Source organism: Hippocampus comes, unplaced genomic scaffold (genome assembly GCF_001891065.2).
Source record: "Hippocampus comes isolate QL1 unplaced genomic scaffold, H_comes_QL1_v1.1 scaffold19, whole genome shotgun sequence".
NCBI classification, from domain to species: Eukaryota; Metazoa; Chordata; class Actinopteri; order Syngnathiformes; family Syngnathidae; genus Hippocampus; species Hippocampus comes.
The window spans coordinates 187797-207029 of record NW_017805148.1 but is presented as its reverse complement, the minus strand read 5'-3'; the positions used below and the strand labels follow the sequence as shown (position 1 = coordinate 207029).

The 19233-nt window shown below is 44.3% G+C and overlaps 1 protein-coding gene across 1 annotated transcript; it reads right to left on the bottom strand.

Annotated features, from left to right (window-relative positions):
- Positions 1-2411: 2411 nt before the first annotated feature.
- On the bottom strand, positions 2412-18099 carry tbx3a (T-box transcription factor 3a). Its single transcript, XM_019868024.1, has 8 exons — positions 16917-18099; positions 15641-15908; positions 14403-14549; positions 13562-13638; positions 13093-13250; positions 11031-11710; positions 3635-4120; positions 2412-3224 (listed from the first exon to the last, which is right to left on the bottom strand). The coding sequence occupies exons 1-7, from the start codon at positions 17324-17326 to the stop codon at positions 3689-3691; spliced, it is 2172 nt and encodes a 723-aa protein (XP_019723583.1). The 5' UTR covers positions 17327-18099; the 3' UTR covers positions 2412-3224; positions 3635-3688.
- Positions 18100-19233: the final 1134 nt, after the last annotated feature.

Genomic DNA, 19233 nt, shown 5'->3' with positions numbered 1-19233 from the left:
CAGAACTGTTTTAACAAACTACAAGTTTACCTCTCGTCAACTATAGCACGTCTACAAAGACATCCTGGCATTTTTGCGATGTTCAGTGCGTGAGAAGAGGCAAGAGTTACGCCAAGACAGCTCGTGGCTGCCTCACCATGCTGGCAGTGCCTCTCAATGCCTTGAGCATCTTACAGTTCCCGCCAGAGAACATTACTGTGCTGGAGGGGGCGACCTGCGCCAGCCATTTTTTTCCCCTCTTGTGTCAATCTTTTATGACGTCACTCCTGAAGCTTTTTAGCATAAATTAGCATTTTTTTTACACATGAACTTGAATATTAACTTTATAATGGAAAATGACTATTGTCATAATATTATGACTTTTTCTACTGACCCCCTCAAACTGATGTTTTTTTTTAAATTATAAATCAAAACCAAACTTTTTATCAGAAATTTTGACACTCTTGATCAGGGGAGTCAAACTCATTTTTGTCGTGAGCCATATTTTAGTCACCGTTTCTCTTGGAGGTCCATTATGACTGAACCCATATAAAGAAGTCAAGAATAACGGTTTACTCCACTTTTGTTTAAGCTACTGGGTTTGGTTACAAGAAAATGCTGACAATATCCTTCTTATTTATTACAGATGTGAATTTTAAAAATTTGGTGCAGATTTTAGCTAGTATCATGGAAGTTGACATTTTTGATTTGCTTTTGCGGGCCGCGTAAAATGAGGTGGCGGGCCGGATCTGGCCCCCGGGCCTTGAGTTAGACACCTGTGCTCTAGATAGTGTGTGTGTGTGTGTGTGTGTGTGTGTGTGTGTGTGTGTGTGTGTGTATAATAAATTAGAATCATTCTTTGACGTCTTCAGTCAGCACCTTTAGCTGAGTTGTAATTGTGCGTTCAAAGGACTTAGAAGGCCGTCCAAATCGTCGTGATCATCCGGACCAAAACTTGAGCTTGAAGTGAGGTCTGGCTCGGGGCCGCCGAGCGGACTGCAGACGCCCGGCCGCCGGTCGCGCAATAAAGTGCAGATACGCGCGCGAGAGGGGCGCCAGGTGAGCAATAACCTCAACCCTCAACGTCGTTCGGGCCTCAGTTGAGACAGAGCGACGACGTGTTTGCATCCCCCCCCCCACCCAGCGCCAGCCTCGCTGCACATTAACCAGACGACATACAAATAAAGATAGACACCTGATAAACTCTTGACTCCGAGCTGGAGCCATTAAAAGGAAAGGAGAGGACAGTTTTTTTTCCCTCCACCTTTTTTCAAAGTCACATTCGAAAGTCCAATTACATTCTTGTTTTTTTTAGAGGTTTGTTTGCTAACATTGACCTTTTCGTAACAAAAAATATATACATTTGCTTTTAACAGCGCAGAAGCACATTTGCCCTTGAAATAAATCCAATTTCCTTTCTTAACCCCCCCAAAAAAAAAAGTCTGCTGAAGCAACTGAGCGTTGTCGTAGCAAGAATATAGCTAATAATGGAAAATAGTTAAATGAAATTATTTGAATTTAGTTCGTAGTTGTGGGAGGTGTGTCAAGTGTTTCGTCAGGTGAATCCAACTTTATTGACACATCCAAGTGATCAAGGCTGCATGGGTGCGTGCGTAGTGTAAAATGACACGGATAAGTAAAGGGACATTTCAACGTTTTATTGAAACTTTCAAGAACACGATGTCGATGGTGTAAACTAGACAAAAAAAAAATTTCGATAGGCTACAACATAACCCAGCGTAAGAAACACAAAAAGAAAACGAAACCTTCATATTGTTTTTTTTATTATTTTTTTTGTCTTACTTATTTTTTTAAGATTATACGGCACTTTTAACGACCAGGTGTACAAATTTCCATAACAGAAAAAAAGATCCACTTTTTTTTGTCCAACTTTAACACTTGTTTTGCATTTCTAAAAAAGAAGAAAAAATATTTTTTTAAAGATGTTTCAAGCCATTAGTGCGGTGCGTTCGTTGTCGCCTTTTTCATTCGTTGAAAATAATTAACACACACACACACACACACACACTCGGGCACACGCAGAGACAGAGCGACGACGTGTTTGCATCCCCCCCCCCACCCAGCGCCAGCCTCGCTGCACATTAACCAGACGACATACAAATAAAGATAGACACCTGATAAACTCTTGACTCCGAGCTGGAGCCATTAAAAGGAAAGGAGAGGACAGTTTCACACACACACACACACACACACACACACACACACACGAACAACAAGTGAAAAATACAATGGCACATGAGTGTGAGTAACTAGCTGAGTGAATATTAAGGGTGGACTAAAATCCATAGTTGAAGAGTTTGACAAGAGAGACGATAATAAATGGAGATGGCAACAAAAGGATAATAGCCACAAACTACCATTACACAGATATATCCACAATAAATTAACAACAGATCCCTAGGACAAACTACTTTTTTATTTACACGCAACAATATGAAATAATTATACATAAATATTTTATATACTCATATGTACATGTAGACTCAATACTAACTTTCATGTTGTTATTGTTGTTGTTATATATTTGACTTTTCTGCTTCCCTTTGCCTATTGAACATTAATTACTCTTGGGCCTTTATTTTTTACCCAGAGCAGTTTTGGGATGGAAAAGAAACAAACAAACAAACATACAAAAAGAAAGCAATTCCAATTGAAGATGTATATTGTGAAAAGAAATGTTTCTCCCCCCACCCACTGTTTTAAAGAACATTCACGATAGGAGGAGGAAGGGGGAGGACATGCAACTTTTTTTTCTTTTTTTTTTTAGGGGGGGGGGCAATTGGTTAAAATTGAAATTGTACAATAAAATACAGCAGTCTCTTCAAGGTAGGTCATGTTCACTGGTAGTGGAAATCCAAAGGTGTAAATTCAGAGTGCATATTGGGAAGAAGTATAAGAAATTAAAAAAAAAAACCCAAAACATTTCGTCGTGTACTATGCAGTTAGGCGACAGCAGCAACTTCAATTCGTGAAGTCTCACCCATTTGACCACTTTGCAGTTTCAATACTTGTACGGTATTACAAAAAAAAAGACAGGTTAAGTGTTGTTTTTTTTTAATTTAAAAAGAAAAACAATACATATCAGATGTGTATTAAACCAAAGTGCATTTCAGAAACTCAACTAGGTTTCTCTCGAAAGACCCGCTATGAACAAAGTCCTCCTGTTGTCTTTCAAGATATTTGGGAAATGACAAGAAATAAAAAGCGTGTGAATGAAAAAGGGAGGGGAACTCCGTTTGACTGCACTTTGCACTTGACTCGCGCTTGGCACGCAACTAGGGCCCATCTCATCTTATTTTTCCGCAAACTTCCGCTTGATTTCCGATTTTTCCAACCTCGGGGACATTTGCCGTCGGAGGCTGGGCTGTGCATTGTATTGCATATTAATTCCCAACACGCCAGAGGGAATTAACAAGTTAATCTTGAGATTACACCCGTAGCATAAGCACGCACTTAACATAAGACATCCATCTGTTGCGCGCCGCGACGTCCTGGAAGACTTTTTAAAAACGACGAGCTATCACGCTGAGATTTATTCAACGCGACGCTCGCCACAACCCGTTTGAAACCGACGACTGTTATCTACAAGTGTGAAACACGCAGGCACACTCGAGCAGTGACAAAGAGGAAGGGGGGGGGGGGCCCCCCCCCCCCCCCCCCCCCCCGCCCCTCCCTTTCCTCGTTCTCCTCAGGGCGACCCACTTCTCGACCTGTCCTGGTTTGAGTCCAGCCCGCTGACGAGGCGCTGGATGCTCTGCAGCTCGTTGGCGCCCTCCTTGTCCGCGCACAATTTGGGCGACACCGAGCGACTCGTCACCTCAGATGTGGACGAGTCGAGCTGGGCCGACGCCGGGCTGGCCGGCACCAGCACGTCCCCCTTTAGCTCCGAGGCCGAGGCGGCGGCGGCGGCCGTGCTGAGCAGCGTGCTGTCCGGTACAGTCATGGGGAGCGAGTAGGGGTTGTACCTGAGGCGGGGGCGCACCGCGTTCAAGAAGGGGTGCCGGTGCACCGACGATGATGATGAGGATGAGGCGGCGGCTGCGGAAGAGGCTGCCGCGGCTGCCGCCATGTACGTGTACGGGTAGGGGAACAGGCTTCCGAAGGGGGACATGGCCAGACCCTGCGAGTGGCAGACAGAGAGAACAGAAAAATGCAAAATCATCAATTTCTCATATCTTTGCGATTTATACTTTTCGTAAAAGGAACATTTTTGTTTGTTTGTTTGTTTTCCTGTCAATAGAACTCCCAAGCACACTACAAATGTCATTTCAAGCAGTGATTCTCAAAACGGTGTCGTCAAAAGAATCCCTTGGTTCAAAATCTGACTAAAATATAAGGTTTAAAAACATGATATATATATATATATAAATAATAAAACAGTGGAAGGATGCTTGGCTGTGGAAAAAGAGAGTTGAAACTATTTTCAGTCCAGTATATAGCACTTTTCAGGTCCAGCACTGTTCAGTTCTCTTTAACTTTGAAGGACATACCCATAAGGATGAAGCTTGTAGCTTTGGAAAAAAGCCCGTTTAAATTTTTTTTTTTTTTCTAATCCACCACAGTTACTTTACTTTTCATGCAGTAAACATTGTGTAACGTTCAGTTGTATTTAACTTTAAAGTACATTTTGGGATGAAGCTTGTAGTTATGTAAAAAAGGCCTACAGTATGTTCATTGCACCCCCAATGGTCGACACGCAGCAGTCTGATTAATGTTGCTGGAATATGAGTTAAGCGGCAATATCTGCTTGTTTTTCCACATCTGAGTGGGCGGCCATTTTGCCACTTGTTGTTGACTGAACATGACATCACACTTCCTCAGGTCACAGGTAAGGATGAATCACGGCTCACCTTGTTTTCGAAATTTGGTCATGTGATGTTCACAAGCTGAGCCATGATTGATTTTTATTGATTTTTTTTTCCTTGAGTGACAGTGATATCTCTTTCTAGAAACAGCAAGTGACAAAATCACCACAACCTGATACGGTTAAAATCGGTTGCATTTTGCTGCCTAATAACACAGGATTTTCCGCCAACGCAACACCAAACAGAATGCTGTTTGGACTAGTTGGGCTGCATCAAACATTTTCTTGTATTCTTGAACCCTTTCAGGGACAGCGGTTGCTTCAGTGGACAGCTTATCACGCTATCAGGTTACAGGGGGCACGAAAGGGTTAATGACAGTCAAGTTGTATTTAAGTACATATTAGCATGGCGCTACTCTGGCAAAAAAAAAAAAAAAGACTATGAAATACAACAGACCTCACTTGACAAATGGACGAAACGGGCGGGGGGTGGCCATCTGGAATTTTCTGAAAAATATGTTAATTTTTCCTTGAACGGCCAAGGGTCATTTTCGGGCCGGTCCTGGTCGCGAGCAACTGTCCGCCCACCCCCTCTCGCCGATTATTTTTCAGCACGTGACGGCCACAGCTAGTCGACGACAACTTTTCAAGGCATGACGGCCAATGTATTCACACACACATACGGAATATGGATTTTAATGAACTATTGTCGTTCACTATTTCTTAACCCCTTAGCCTATGTCCTGATCAAATAATACAGGAGAATTTCCGTAGCTTTTTGCGAATGCAATTTTCAAAACTGCATGTCAATTTCTCTTTCGAGGAGTATATATTATTTTGAAAGGTTTTTTTGAGTACAGTCACTATTTTGTTTGTTTGATCCTTATCATTGACAGAACTTGGATCCAACTGCAATTTTTATTAAATTGCTTTGTAAATAAAGTGAAAGTCGAGTTCGTTCAGTCGATTCGTCAAACCAGACATGACATAGGGCAGGGGGGCGGGGAGACATTTTCTCATCGTGGCCACAAATTCGGTCTAGTGTGCATACTGACTCCACACGAATATTCATTTTATTTCCGCAGAGTTGCTTGAAGCAAAGAGGACATATATTGCAATCTCGAGCAACATGGGCTTACCCAGATGTCCAAGTTATTGAATGACATCATCCCCTTCAAATTAGTGTTTCATATGCATGCTCCACCTAATTCTGGGCCACAAATTAGCATTTTGTGGCCACAATTTAACCCTTTCATGCACCCTGTAACCTGATAGCATGATAAGCTGTCCACTGAAGCAACCGCTGTCCCTGAAAGGGTTACATTTCTGTAAGTCGAGATGCTGAATACCTCCGCCAAGGAAAATTGCAATCGCAAATCAGATAAAAATTAGACATCAGAGAGGTAGCTCTTGGACTAATGTAAAGAAACATGGCTTTCTGGAAATTGGATTCAATTAAGAAAATTTTTTGGGGGTGGAAATTGGGTATCGTAAGATATGCGGCAAGCCGTGGCCTGGGACTTAGGGGTCGTGAAGTAACCAAAGGGTCATCTGTTTGAATCCCCACTCTGTCGGAGTCGTGTGTCGTCGTGTCCTTGGCCAAGACCCTTCACCTACACTGGTGTACGGCTGGGAATATTTGGTAGTTGTCGGAGGGGCCGGAGGCGCATACCGGCAGCCACGCTTCCGTCAGCCTGCCCCAGGGCAGCTGCGGTTACAGAACATAGTTTAGCGCCACCAGAGCGTGAATATGTGAGTGCATAAATAATATAGCCATTGTGAAGCGTCTTTGAGCGTCCAGAAAAGCGCAATGTCAAACTGGAGCAGCATTATTATTATGATATGGAATTCTTTGGAACGTTATAAATGAAAAATATTTTCTGGAAAATTGGATTTAAAAACAGATGTCATATCGGTAAAAGGAAGCGGAAAACATGAAAATCCAATATTGGCAAAACTGCTGCCAAGCCCGAACAGTGCTTAGTAAATAGACAAAATGAGGACAAAAAAAAAGTTCCTCGAAATGTAGACTAAAGTGGAAGGAAAAATTCCAAAATGTAATGACCACCAAAAATTGTCTGCCTTCATACCGTGGATTTCCTTCTCTGCCCCACTGTTGCGATTGTCAAACCCAAATCAAGTCTGGGATCTCACACCTTTTTAAGTCGCTGTTTTTGTTGGCCTGAGACACTTCATGCCCCGCCCTCCAGCAAGTGTGGTGGAAATCTCTTAAGTAGTTTCAGTTAGCACATAAAAGAAGCCATTATACTGTCATTGGCAACGAGTCAACATCATTTCACAGTTGGCCAAAACGCATTCCGTCCCTGCCCGACCGCATCTTTGTGACGTACGCGAGACACTTGCTGCTTGAGCAATCCCTCAATGGACATGGGATGCCAGATTGTTTGTTTTTGTGTGCTCGCTTTGTCTTTGGGGGACATGTGCAGTGATTGGGATGCAAACCAGAAACACTTTTTAGCCTCTAAAATTTGTGATAGCAGCAGCTACAATTTTCTTCTACTCGCGCCGGTGTAACCTGTACATTTGCTGATTTTTCTTCTTTTAATTTTTTATCTTAAAATTGGGGCACAAAAAAATGTCTGTTTGGAGCCATCTTCAGGTTAAACACTGAACTGCATGTGAATTTAGCGGTACAAAGCGGACCGGAAGACTAGCAAGAAATCCTGACGAAGTCACTCCGCCACCTCGGAAGGTATGAACAGCTCAGTCTCGTACATGCCCCCCCATGGCAAGTTGGAATCGTAGCGCTTATATCGGTTATCACGTTATTGATTTATTAGCGTAACATTCGGTTTGTTTATTTAGCATTGCTTGTCGTGGTATAGAAATGATTTACATTGTCGTTTCACTGATGCTGTCAATCACAGCCAGACCACGCCCAGCTTTCCTCCGCCCCCACCCCTCTCGCCAGCCCGTTGGTCGTCCAGGCAACCCCCCCTGCCACTTTCAAAAATTAGTCAGGGGTTGAGCAAGAGTCTAGGTGAGTTATGCTATATACTCCAATGCCAAGGGTGCTGTGGCCCCCAGGGGGCACCGTGAAAAAAAAAAAAAAAATCACGATTCATATCATTGCAGTTAGCGAAAATCGGCCTGTAATTGCTACCCACAGTCAATGCACAAAAAAAAAATGACATCATTATTGTCTTATAAATTAAAGATATTCCCTATGCTAATTTTTTATATAATACTGACGTTTTTTTTAAACCCTCAAATTCTGATAAGTCCTTATAAATCATTAATGAGCAGAGTTGATCCTCCCCCCCAATTTTTTTTCTTTGACGATTAAAACTTTTGTTTTTTTTACATTTTGGAATTAAAAAAATGGTGCACAGCTGAAGCCACGAGACTGCAGCGGTCTGAATATTAAAACTGGTTATTCGTACAACTTTTTAACAGGGAAATGTAGCTTCGGTTTAAGCGTGAAGCAATTCTGGCAAATGATAATACCAGAAAAATAGCACTCCCCCCTCCACCCCCACCCCCTTTCCTGCTTGCTCTCTTCGGAGTGGGGAGGCAAATTTGTTGTAGTGACCGCAGAGAACTTTGTCAACATGTCAAAAGGACCTAAACTGTCTGGAGCATGGGGATTAAAAAAAAAAAAGTGCAAGACGTAAAATTACAGTCAATGAAGCATCACTCAAATCGCGTCCGTTATTTTTTTAGCAGTGTGCTGTTGAAGGGGACGGAAGCGTTTTGCTGCCACACTAGAAAAACAAAGTTCAACATCACGTTATTACAAAGTTAATTTAACATTTTAACATCCTGATTCAATTAAAATGTGTCAGGTTTTCATGTAAAAATGATCAGCGAACTGGAAGGAATTGCTTTGTTTTGTTCTGCCGAATGCGGTAGCCCAACTTATGGTTATTTTATTTTCTCATCGAACTACTTTTCTAGTCTGTGGGACCAAGCTTACGTCGATGAGGGACTTTGCAATTTTACACACACACAAATGTTGTGATTTACAATTAACAGTACTACATGAAAAGAAAATTTAAAAGTCAGCTGTCTGTTCTTATGCCATCTTGTGCCTCTAATATGCAAGACACCACCGCGCCCGAGGAAAAACAACCAGATGGAGACAGAAGTCACAACAAACAAGGACTCGTGGACATACTAATCACTGGCTCCGACCTGTTGATCCAAAAATTGGATTTACTTAATTCAATCACGTAGGCCCACATCGATTGCACCTGATTAAAATATGCTAAAGTGATGTCATTTTTCCCTCTTTTCCTCAAAAATAAAGACGTGTTAACTTATCACATTTTGTTGAGCGTACCTGTGCAACAAATAGTGAGCACCCGATGTCACTTCTTGCGTCCCTGACTGGTTGTTGATTTTTTTTTTTTTTTTTTTGGTGGGGCGGGGGTGTGTGGGGTGGATTGCATATGTCCCCTTTAAATTGCTCACGTGATTCTAAGCGGTTCGACTAAATCAGCAATATGATCATTGGTAAAGAACCCCAAATTATGATGTTATAGCAAATAATAAAACAAATGTACAATGAAGTGTTGCACCATGAAAAATCTCCCCCATGCCGCTTTCCATATTTTTCACGTCCATAGTGGGTCTGCGTTCCCGCGACGCAAGCAGCTTTCCAAACTGTGTGGCCGATTCGTGGAAATTGGTCTTTGCAAATGTATAATCCGCCTCTTGTAATCCGTAAATTGCAGATGTGTTGTTTTTTTTTTTGTCTTTTATTGCTTCCGACTCACATAATCCTTCAATTGCAAGTGTGCACTGTTTGTACTGTTTGAGCTCGCTGCCGACGTTTCTTCATCAGCGTCAAAAGCTCTCCACCAGCCAGGAGTAAGCAATACTGTCAATACGGAGAGCGCGTTGAATGTAAATCGCAAGCGTTTTATTGAATGGATGGATTAAAAACACTTCGCTTTGATTGCGTCAGCCTTTTTAGAGGCCAAGGGGGTCAAAACGGGACGAGTGGAATCGACTGTGGGAGTGCCAACCGTCTTTAGGGGCGCAGTTACAGTCTTGCCCCGGGGCCCTTGGCAGCCTGTGCCGTACGCCGCCGCATGTGTGGATCAAAACAAGCGTGTGCGCTGCCTTCTGGAGAGTCACACGTTTTTATCGCCGCGTATTAACACACCTAGAGGTGAGCACCTTTTGCAATACGGCGTCCCGTGGCCAAGCGAGCGAACCCCCCGGCAGCACTGCGACTGCATGTAAACAGCTTTGCCTGAGTTGAAGAATTTCTAATGCGTCTTAAAATTCCTCACGTCTGCACTCGAGCGAGACGCCTTGACGACGTGTCGGGCCATAAACTGGCGAAACTGACACGTTACCCGTTTCTGATGTTTTGCTTACCTTGTTTAGCTACAGGGGCAACACTTGAGGCAGTTCTACCCGGCCGCCATAAAAAATGCTGAGTTCAGTGAACCCCTTTCTGACACCAAGTTGAGCTTGAGCATTGTTAGGGAAGATTTTGATGCTAATTATGTGTTAGCTATTGGCCCTCAATATAAATAAATACAATACATTAGCTTCGGTGAGCACTTTTTAACCATAAGCCATTTTCCTCCCATCGCTTGTATTGAACTGTACAAGTATACCTGAGCTTGTTTGATAGAAACTCACATTTTCCGATTCTAAAGGAATTTTTGGTACCTCTCCTCCATTGGATCAGTAAGTGTTATGCCAGTACTTGCTCTACCGTGCCTTTAAATTTCAACATGTTTAAGCTGTTGGCAATACTGTATATCAAGTTGATACATTAGCTGCTCTGGGCATTTTCAGTCATCTCTTGTGTTGTATTGTTATATATCACGCAGGTGTGTATCGCCGAGTTAGAATATGTATGAATCTATTTACCCTTGGGATATATGAGCTTGCATGTGCATTATTACATTTATATAGCTATCTCTTGAATTGGATTAAAATACATTATGCCAGTGTACTTAGAATGTCTGTGGGTATGTAGTGTATGTGTGTGTGTATTTGTGGTGTGTTTTATATATACATAAAATGTGCATACCTAATACTGTGACTATAGTGAGTGTAAGCTTTTGCGCTTCGGTAAACAAATGCTATCTTACAATAGTGCAGGTGTATTCATGCAATAAAGTGGCCCGTGAGTGGACTTGTTGCACTTTACTCAGAACATTTACGTTTAAATGAAAAAACATATATAAGCATGTGTTCACATGCTGTTCTGGGGGGGATTTTTTTTTTTTTTTTGGGTTACCTGCGAGGCCAGGACGTGTTGCTGCAGATGGAAGGGCAGGCCCGGAGCCCCCGCTAGGCTCTGAGGGGAGGACGCCATGCTGCTGGTGTCCATGGTGCTCACCCCTCCCGTAGACACTGCGGCCAGTAGGGGCCCCATGCCAGCGGCCATGTTTGAGAAGGCGCCGCCCATGTTGAACTGACCCGGGTGCAGGAGGAACGGGTGCGCGCCCCCCAAGTGGTTGAAAAACTGCTGTCCCGTCAGGCCGCCGGCAAATCCAAAGTTGGGCATGTGGCCGTGATGGCCCATGTGCGCGGCCTCCGTCTGCACAGTTAACGGCGCGAAGGCGTCCTTGCCCGGCGGCCGGCACTCGTCCTCCTTGACCGGCTCCAGGCTGGGGCTCTTCACATCCTCCCCGGAGCGCGTGGTGCTGGAGATGACGGTGATGGGGCTCTGTCGAGAGTCCGCCCGGCCTCGCTCGGTCCTCGGGCTGCCGCCGTCTCGGGTTCGGCCGGTGGGGCCGCCGCAGCCGACGACGACGCCGCCGACGCCGCCTCCCCCGAACAGGTGGCCCTTGAGCGGGCTGGCGTCGTGCTCTTTGCCGTCCTCCGTCGTAGTCGAGATCTTGCTGGAGTCTGGACCGTCTTTGACGTGACCGTCTTTGCTCTCGTCGTCGCTGTCCTCGTCGCTGTCACACAAGTCTGGAGCCCCCCAGAAATGACAATAAATATCAAAATCGTTTCGTAACTTCGCTAAATGCAAAATCGCCGTTTACAATCAAATGGCCGTATGCGTACTCGGCACCCGCTAAATACTTGTTGCGTGAATTGGTTTGGTCGAAAGTTGTCTAAATATTCAACTTTATATCTGTTACCTTGTTACCTGCGGTTACATCATTAGATGTTTAATTTTATTTAATCCTCAATTGTGTAGGCCTACATGTATTTTTTTCCCGATTCACTTTATTCCACTTGTTGCTTTTTAAGCCAAAAAATGAAATGCCGATGACATTTTCAACAACACATGCATCGTCTGTTTTTTTTTGTAACGTACTTTCAGCATTCCGCGACAATGTTCTATGTGCAGTTCGACTCGAAATGGTGCGTAACTCAAATCCCGCTCAGCTCTTGTCATATATTTTTTTAAATTCAAGATCCCCATTGCAAATGTGAAATCAAGATTTCACAATTAAGCATTTTATTCGCAGTATTGGTGGGTGCTACGGAAGCGCGAGTCGTGTCTGCTGAATAGATATATTAACAATTAGTTTCGTGAAAATTCCATCAATCTTTTTTTTGTGTGTGTGTAATTATTACGTTAATAATTTGTGTCTGTTACCTTTTCAGGTTTTTAATTCCACGTTTCTAATCTTTGGATATGATTCAAAATATTAGAAACACCTCAACATGACAGCGCAAACCCCCAAGCACAAGAACGAAGTTAAATTCGTTAATTTCTAACATGAAACATCGCAGCAAATGATCAAGCTGCAATGTTAGGGCTACAGGTGTACCTGATGTTATGTCCCTTGAGCGAAATAATATCCATCTGCTTTAAATACGTATTTATTTATCTATCGATATCTGATGCGATCAGTCGGTTGTTTTTGATGCACCTCTTGTTTTTAGATCTGCAAGTGTGGCTGAAAATGTGGTTTCCCCCAAAATAAAACCGCAGAAAATGGGAAGAAATACGCTCGACGTTCGAATCAGAGGTGCAAGTGTACCTAATGCTGTGGCCTAATGTCACGCTTGCCAGAATGCGGGGGTGTCCCTAATATTTTGGCCTGGCCGTGAGTTACAAGACTTTATTTCTCCTTTCGGCAACGTCACCACTTGAAATATGTCAAGTTTACATCGAACCGAAGCAAAAAAAAAAAAAAAACCCTCAAAAAATGGCTTTTGTTCATTTAATAACATCATAGTTCAACAAGCAATACGTATGTATTATTTTTACTGTTCGGGGGGTGGGAGGAGAAATCACATTATTTACGTTTTAATGCATTAGCACTCTTGGATGACCCAATTGACGGTAGAAAAACACAAACCCGGCCACTTAAATGCACCCACGCGGCTGAGTATACCTTTGAGGTGTGGGGGCCCCACAGTGGACACGGCAGGGGAGGAGGCCTGACCGAAGCACTTGAAGGGGGCCTGCTCCCCGGAGGAGTCGTCCGAAGCTCCGTTCTCCTTCTTCTGCTGCTCCTCGTACGAGCGGATGGACTGCAGGGCCAACTGTTTCCTGTACAAATCACAATTTACCTTCATATTTCCGCACCAAAAAAAAAAAGAGACAACATGGCTGGAGAAAACCATGTTACCATGGCGACAAACGCCACACATTGCGCAATAAATCCCTGCTTGTGCTTGTAATAAAAGCGAGGTAAGTCAGTGAACGTGCTCCAATAGCAGCAATTTTTTTTTGGACGGCGTGCGGTGCCTGCTAAAAGAGAGCAACATCCCCCCGAGGGTCAATTTTGACGCTTTGACGCGTTTTAATCCAGCTAACGCGATTATTTTGTTGTTGTTGCAGCAGCAGCAGCTCTGACTTACCTCTTTTCCCGCCGGCCGTTGCCAGTGTCACGGAAGCCTTTGGCGAAAGGGTTGTGATCGATTTTAAGCTGAGTTATCTGCAAATACAATTACAACCAAAAAAAAAGGGAGAAAGAAAAGGCGTTGTAAGTCATCGTGCTTAAGGAACAACTGAACATCGGACACTGGCACTTATTTTTTTAAAAGCGTTACAAAATAAAGCACTGTGGTCAAATTAAAAACAGTCAAGCACAAAAGCTCATCGGCGATTTTTTTTGCTATTAATTGGTGCACTATTGTGAACTTTTTATATACACACTGACGTCGTCCAACGTCATTAGGTGTTGCCATTGCATAGTGTGACCATTTTCCCATAAAAGAATGCATGTATTATTTTTGTGTATGCATTTGATTTCACACACACACACACACACACACACACACACACACACACAAATGTAAGCACACAGCGTATAGTGTGACACGAAAAGCCTTTTCTCTTTCTCCATTCATGCGCAGAGCGTTGCCCTTCTTCTTTTTTTCCTCCCATTTCTAAACCGCCCCCCAACCTTTTTTTGCGCATGCAGCGAGAGAGGGCGTGTGTGTGTGTGTGTGTGTGTGTTTGAGTCTGTATGTGTGTGCCACTACCAAATCCCTTCCACGTGATTTAATTTTTTTTAAAAAGCATACTAACCTGCATGTGCAACATTCCTTCCCGCAGCACGTCTTTCATTTTTTATGACAACAAAACGAATGCACTTGAATGAACCGCGCATGCAACAAGCGGGGGTTGGGGGAGGGCGGGCGGGCGGGCGGGCTTTTCTTTCTTTTAATTCTTCCTTTTCGTTCCGATTTTGTTTACCTTGTCGTTCTGATAAGCGGTCACCGCGATGAAGTCGGTCTCGGGGAACACGTACGTCCTAAAAGTGCTGTAGGGCAGCTTGAGGATGTCGTTGGCCCTCACGATGTGAAAGCGAGGCTGATATTTATGCATGGAGTTCAAGATGGTCTGTCAAACACACAAACGGAGAGCGCCGAAAAATGTCAACACGCCGCTCTCGTTATTAATCCATAATCCTGTGGAAGAAAATGTTTCGTTAAAACTGGAATGCCACGTCGCAGAAAGCACCCGTTGCGTTACAAATTCGAAGGGAACATTTGTTCAAACTACAAACGAAATCATGCAACGCGCTGTTGCCAGAAATGGGGTAACCACAATATTAGTGCGTGTGTTTACGTTTGTGTATTTTGACAATGTGAGTCCTCCGTGTCAAGTGCTACAAAATAATTTATTGATCATATTCTGGCTAGTTCACTGTATTTTCGTGTGTGTGTGTGTGTGTGTGTGTGTGTGTGTGTGTGAACTCAAAATTTGAAGGCTACAAACTTCAATAAAATCGTACGTTGGGCAACTCAACCAAATCATTTTTGGTTTGCTCATGTAAAAAATTGGCATTTCCATATTTTACAACACAGAACGAAGAGTTGACAGAACTAATTGTACCTTGTATTGCCCCCCCCTCCCCATTTTAAAGATAGTAGGAAAAACAACCAACAAAAATGTTTTGGCGCAACCAGCTTTGCTTTGTTGTGCTAACTTGCATTGTCCCTATAAATGTCAATACTTTATGTTAAGTTGTTCCAACTTAAATTACTGTTTATAGCGTGTGTGTGTGTGTGTGTGTGTGTGTGTGTGTGTGTGTGTGTGTGTGTGTGTGTGTGTTTACAGTGTGGGTTTGAGCTTCTTTTTTTTCCGTGAAATTATTTGCAAAGCCACGTGAACGGGATCTCATTAAATTGGGCTGGTGTACTTGATAATATGACTGCATATGCTTCGAGGCTCTGAATTACACCAAACGCAAAAAGCAGGTGTGCTGAAACACACACATCCGTGTGTGTGTGTGTGTGTGAATATATATATATATAAAATGTATTTGCTGCTGTGCCTAATATTGTGGCCCATAGTACACAACACCTCCATAGTTGTTCATGCAATAACGCGAATTGTACTTTACAGCTCTTATGAAATACATGATTGTGCAAAGAAATCAATAAATAGGTAGGAAAATAGTAAAATGGACATACATTAGTGGAACTTACAAATCCATGCTTGTCGGAGATGTTGTTGGTGAGCTTGAGCTTGTGGAAGTTGACCACCTTGGACATCCACTGCTCGCCCGTGGCGGGGCTGTCCGGGTGGATGTACATCCTCTTCGGCATCTCCGGGTCGGCCTTGCCCGCCACCATCCAGCGCGAGTTGTGGAACTTGTACCTGCAGTCGTCGGCCGCCACGATATCCATCAGGAGAATGTACTTGGCCTTCTTGTCCAGGCCCGTGCACCTCACTTTGAAGGGGGGGAACATCCGCCTTGACGCCAAAGCACGGTTTTTTTTTTTTTTTTTTTTTTGCGGGGGTGGATTTGGTACCAGGGAATACGTTTGGATTGCATGTTAAAAGAAAAAAAGAAGAAAAAGAAACGGCTTAATTTAAGACGCACGAGTTTATGCAGTCAACATGTAAACACGCACGTACACACAACAAGAGTCAATGGAGAGTCAGCAGTCATTACAGTGCTTGAAACAAACACACACGCACGCGCACACACACACAATTGAAAGTGCGATCTGTCAGGTGTAAAGTTTAGCGAAATGAATGATCGGATTATAAGAACAAAATCTGTGTGTGCGCGCGCCTGTGTGTGTGTGTGTGTGTGTGTGTGTGTGTGTGTGTGTATACGCAAAGCTTTACTGGGGGCTTAATAACCGCAGGACAGGCCCCCCTCCCCCCTTTTAAATGCTGCAACACATTAAATCTCACCGATTTGTATTAATACAATAAAATATCATTGAAATGTTGTGCAGAAACGTTCACTATTCTCCTAACGTTCATATTTTTGGAGTGCAATTTTGCTCAGGAAATAATTTTATTTTTTTAAACTAACAGTTGAGTCAAAAAATAACCCAAGTATGGGTGAAAAAAGGGACCCACTACTTGACACAATTTGACCCAACTTTTATTTTTATTTTTTTGTACAAAACAGCCCCAGCCCAAAAAAGCAAATAATCTTGTCCAAAATAAAACCAACTAATTGGGTCAAATTAAACCAGTCGGTTCCTTTTTGATCCATATTTTTAACATCCATTTTTTTGTGATTGCTACCTTTTTGGGGGGGTTGTTTTACGTTGTGTCAAATTGGCCCAAGTGGTTGCCTTTTGACTCCTTATTTTTGACCGGGCTGTTTTCAGAGTGAATCCAGCACAATTTAAAAGCGAGACAACCAGACTCGATGTAGTCTCCCGAAAATCCGATTCAAGCTTCCCGATCCTAACGTCTACGTTTGACATGTCAAAGCAGCAGCAGCAGAGCGAGCTTCACCTTCCGGATTTAGTGATCACCATCTCGGTGCCCCTCTTGTGGAAGAGCTCCCACAGCTCCTTGGCTTCCAGGTGCACTTTGGGATCGTCCTCCACCTCCTCCTCGGGCTCCAGGCTCTTGAGCGGTCGGAGGTGCGCGGCGGCAGCGGCCGCCGCGGCGGCCTGGTGACCCAGCGAGGAAAAGTGGAGCCCGGAGTCGGCCGCTCCCCCCATCAGCTGATCCATGATCGGCTTGCCCAGGGCGCCCGGCAGAGAGAGCGAGCCGCTGGGGGGCAGCGCCAGAGCCGGAAAGAAGGGCGGCTGGTGGCCCAGCATGGCGCTCATGGCAAATTCCGGACCCCGGTGAGGTATAAACGGATGATATGCCATACTCGAGCCCTGGACGACTGGATCTCTCATCAGGAAGTTCATCCAAGTGCTTCGCAAGCAGTGCGGACGTGGGGCTTGTTGGAGTGTTTCGGACGCGGTGCGAAATCAAAACGAGGAGAAGAAGAAGGAGGGGTGGGAAATGTTCAAGAAGAAGAACAAGTCCTCCTTCAAACTTGAAGCATCCGACGAGAGTCCACTGTTCTTTTTTTTTTCGGGGGAGGGAGTTGGGGGAATTTAAAAATCAAAAGGCGAGGATGTTCCCCATGAAGAAAAGGAGCGGCTGCACTTGAGAGTTTTTGCCGCACACACACGAACCGACTCGGGTGCGTCACTCGAGTCTACGGCGTTGCATTCTTCCTCTTCACTGCGTCGCCATTCCCGGTTCAAAGGAGATACACGGAAAGGGGGAAAAAAAGGAGAGAAAACAAAAGCGCGTCCCTCCTTGGTTGGCTTTCTCGGACGCTGCAGCTGATTTCCCCCCCTACTTTTTTGAATCGTCCCCTCCTCGCAGCTTCCCGTGTCCTGCCTCGACTGGCTCCGCACTCCCTTGCGCCTCTTTACGCACGCACGCACACACACGCCGGGCGTCCCCTCGCCTTCACGCACATTTCTGGGAAGGACGTGTGCGGGGAAACAAGTCGTCCACGGAGCTCGACAGAAGAGGGAGAGAGAGAGAAGGAAGAGGAAGAGGAGGAGGAGGAGAGCGGAGAAAGAGAGAGAGAAAGAAAGAGAGTGTGGTAAGGTCCCAGCTCCGTGATTTTCCTAGCGCCTTCTGTGGCCCACGGGGCTCCACGCAGGATGGATGTGTTGCAGCGACTCCCTTTGATTGGCTCTTTGACGCTTTCGGACCAATTGTGAGGCACCAAGGGGGCGGGGTTTTAACAGGTCCGGGTGGAGGCGATCAGGCTGGAGTCTTATAAGAAGGTGTTTGCAAAACGGCAAAAGAGAAAGCGGGCAAAAAAAAAAATAATAATAGGAAAACAGTAAGAAAAAAAGGCTTTGCATGTGAATCGCCATCCCAACCTTGAGTCGGTCAGTCAATAAGTCGCTCTGTGTAGTGTGAATACGTCAACAAGCGGCACCGCGAGGCGCAGCCGAACGAGCGCGGCCAGCCAAGCCGGCGCAGCGACGCTCTTGCCCGGCTTGTTTGTTCGCACGCAGCCGCTCGTACCCCCCCGGAGCTCTTTTCAGACTTTTGGCAGCAAAAACACCGCCGATCCTATACGGTGACTTCATCGGTGTATTTCTGGAAAATTTTACGTTTGCGTGGCTGTGCCAATGCATGTCCGATTACTGAATACACGCATCATTTCCTGTTAGATACTCGAGTGAGAAGATCTGAACAAATAAGAATGGTAGGCGGGAAGAGGCGCTGGATGACAAGCTATATTGTTGCTCGTGTGCTTAAATATAAAATATTGCATGGTGAATGTCACCCCTATTCCTGATTAATTTTTAAATATTTAGAATTTAGCACTTAAATAAAATATATTTTTTTAAAAAAGCAAAACTGATTCAGGTTGTGTTGGTCCATGACAGCTCGTGCATGGAGGATGGTGCTCAGCAGTGCGTGTCTTATCATCTCTGGCATCAAAACAGCAACAGATATTGTGAATCATAACCAATCAATTGTGCAGGCAAATATAGAACACTTCCCGGCACAAGCGCACCATGCAGGCAACAATTCAATTTGAAGCCGCGCACATCATCTTGTGCGGCAGCTAAACGCATCCGCCGTTAGACGCGAGTATTATATTAATCCTTTTTTTTTTTATTGTCGTTGCGTGTTATCCGCATGCAAATGTCCCGCTTATGTGGTGTTATTAAGCGCGTCTGTCGTCATCCTTTCTCTTACATTGACAATGTTCTGCAGATTTAATACTTTGAAAGGTTTAAGCCTTGCGCGGATATGAATAGAGCTTATAGATTTGTGTACGCCGGAGTGATTG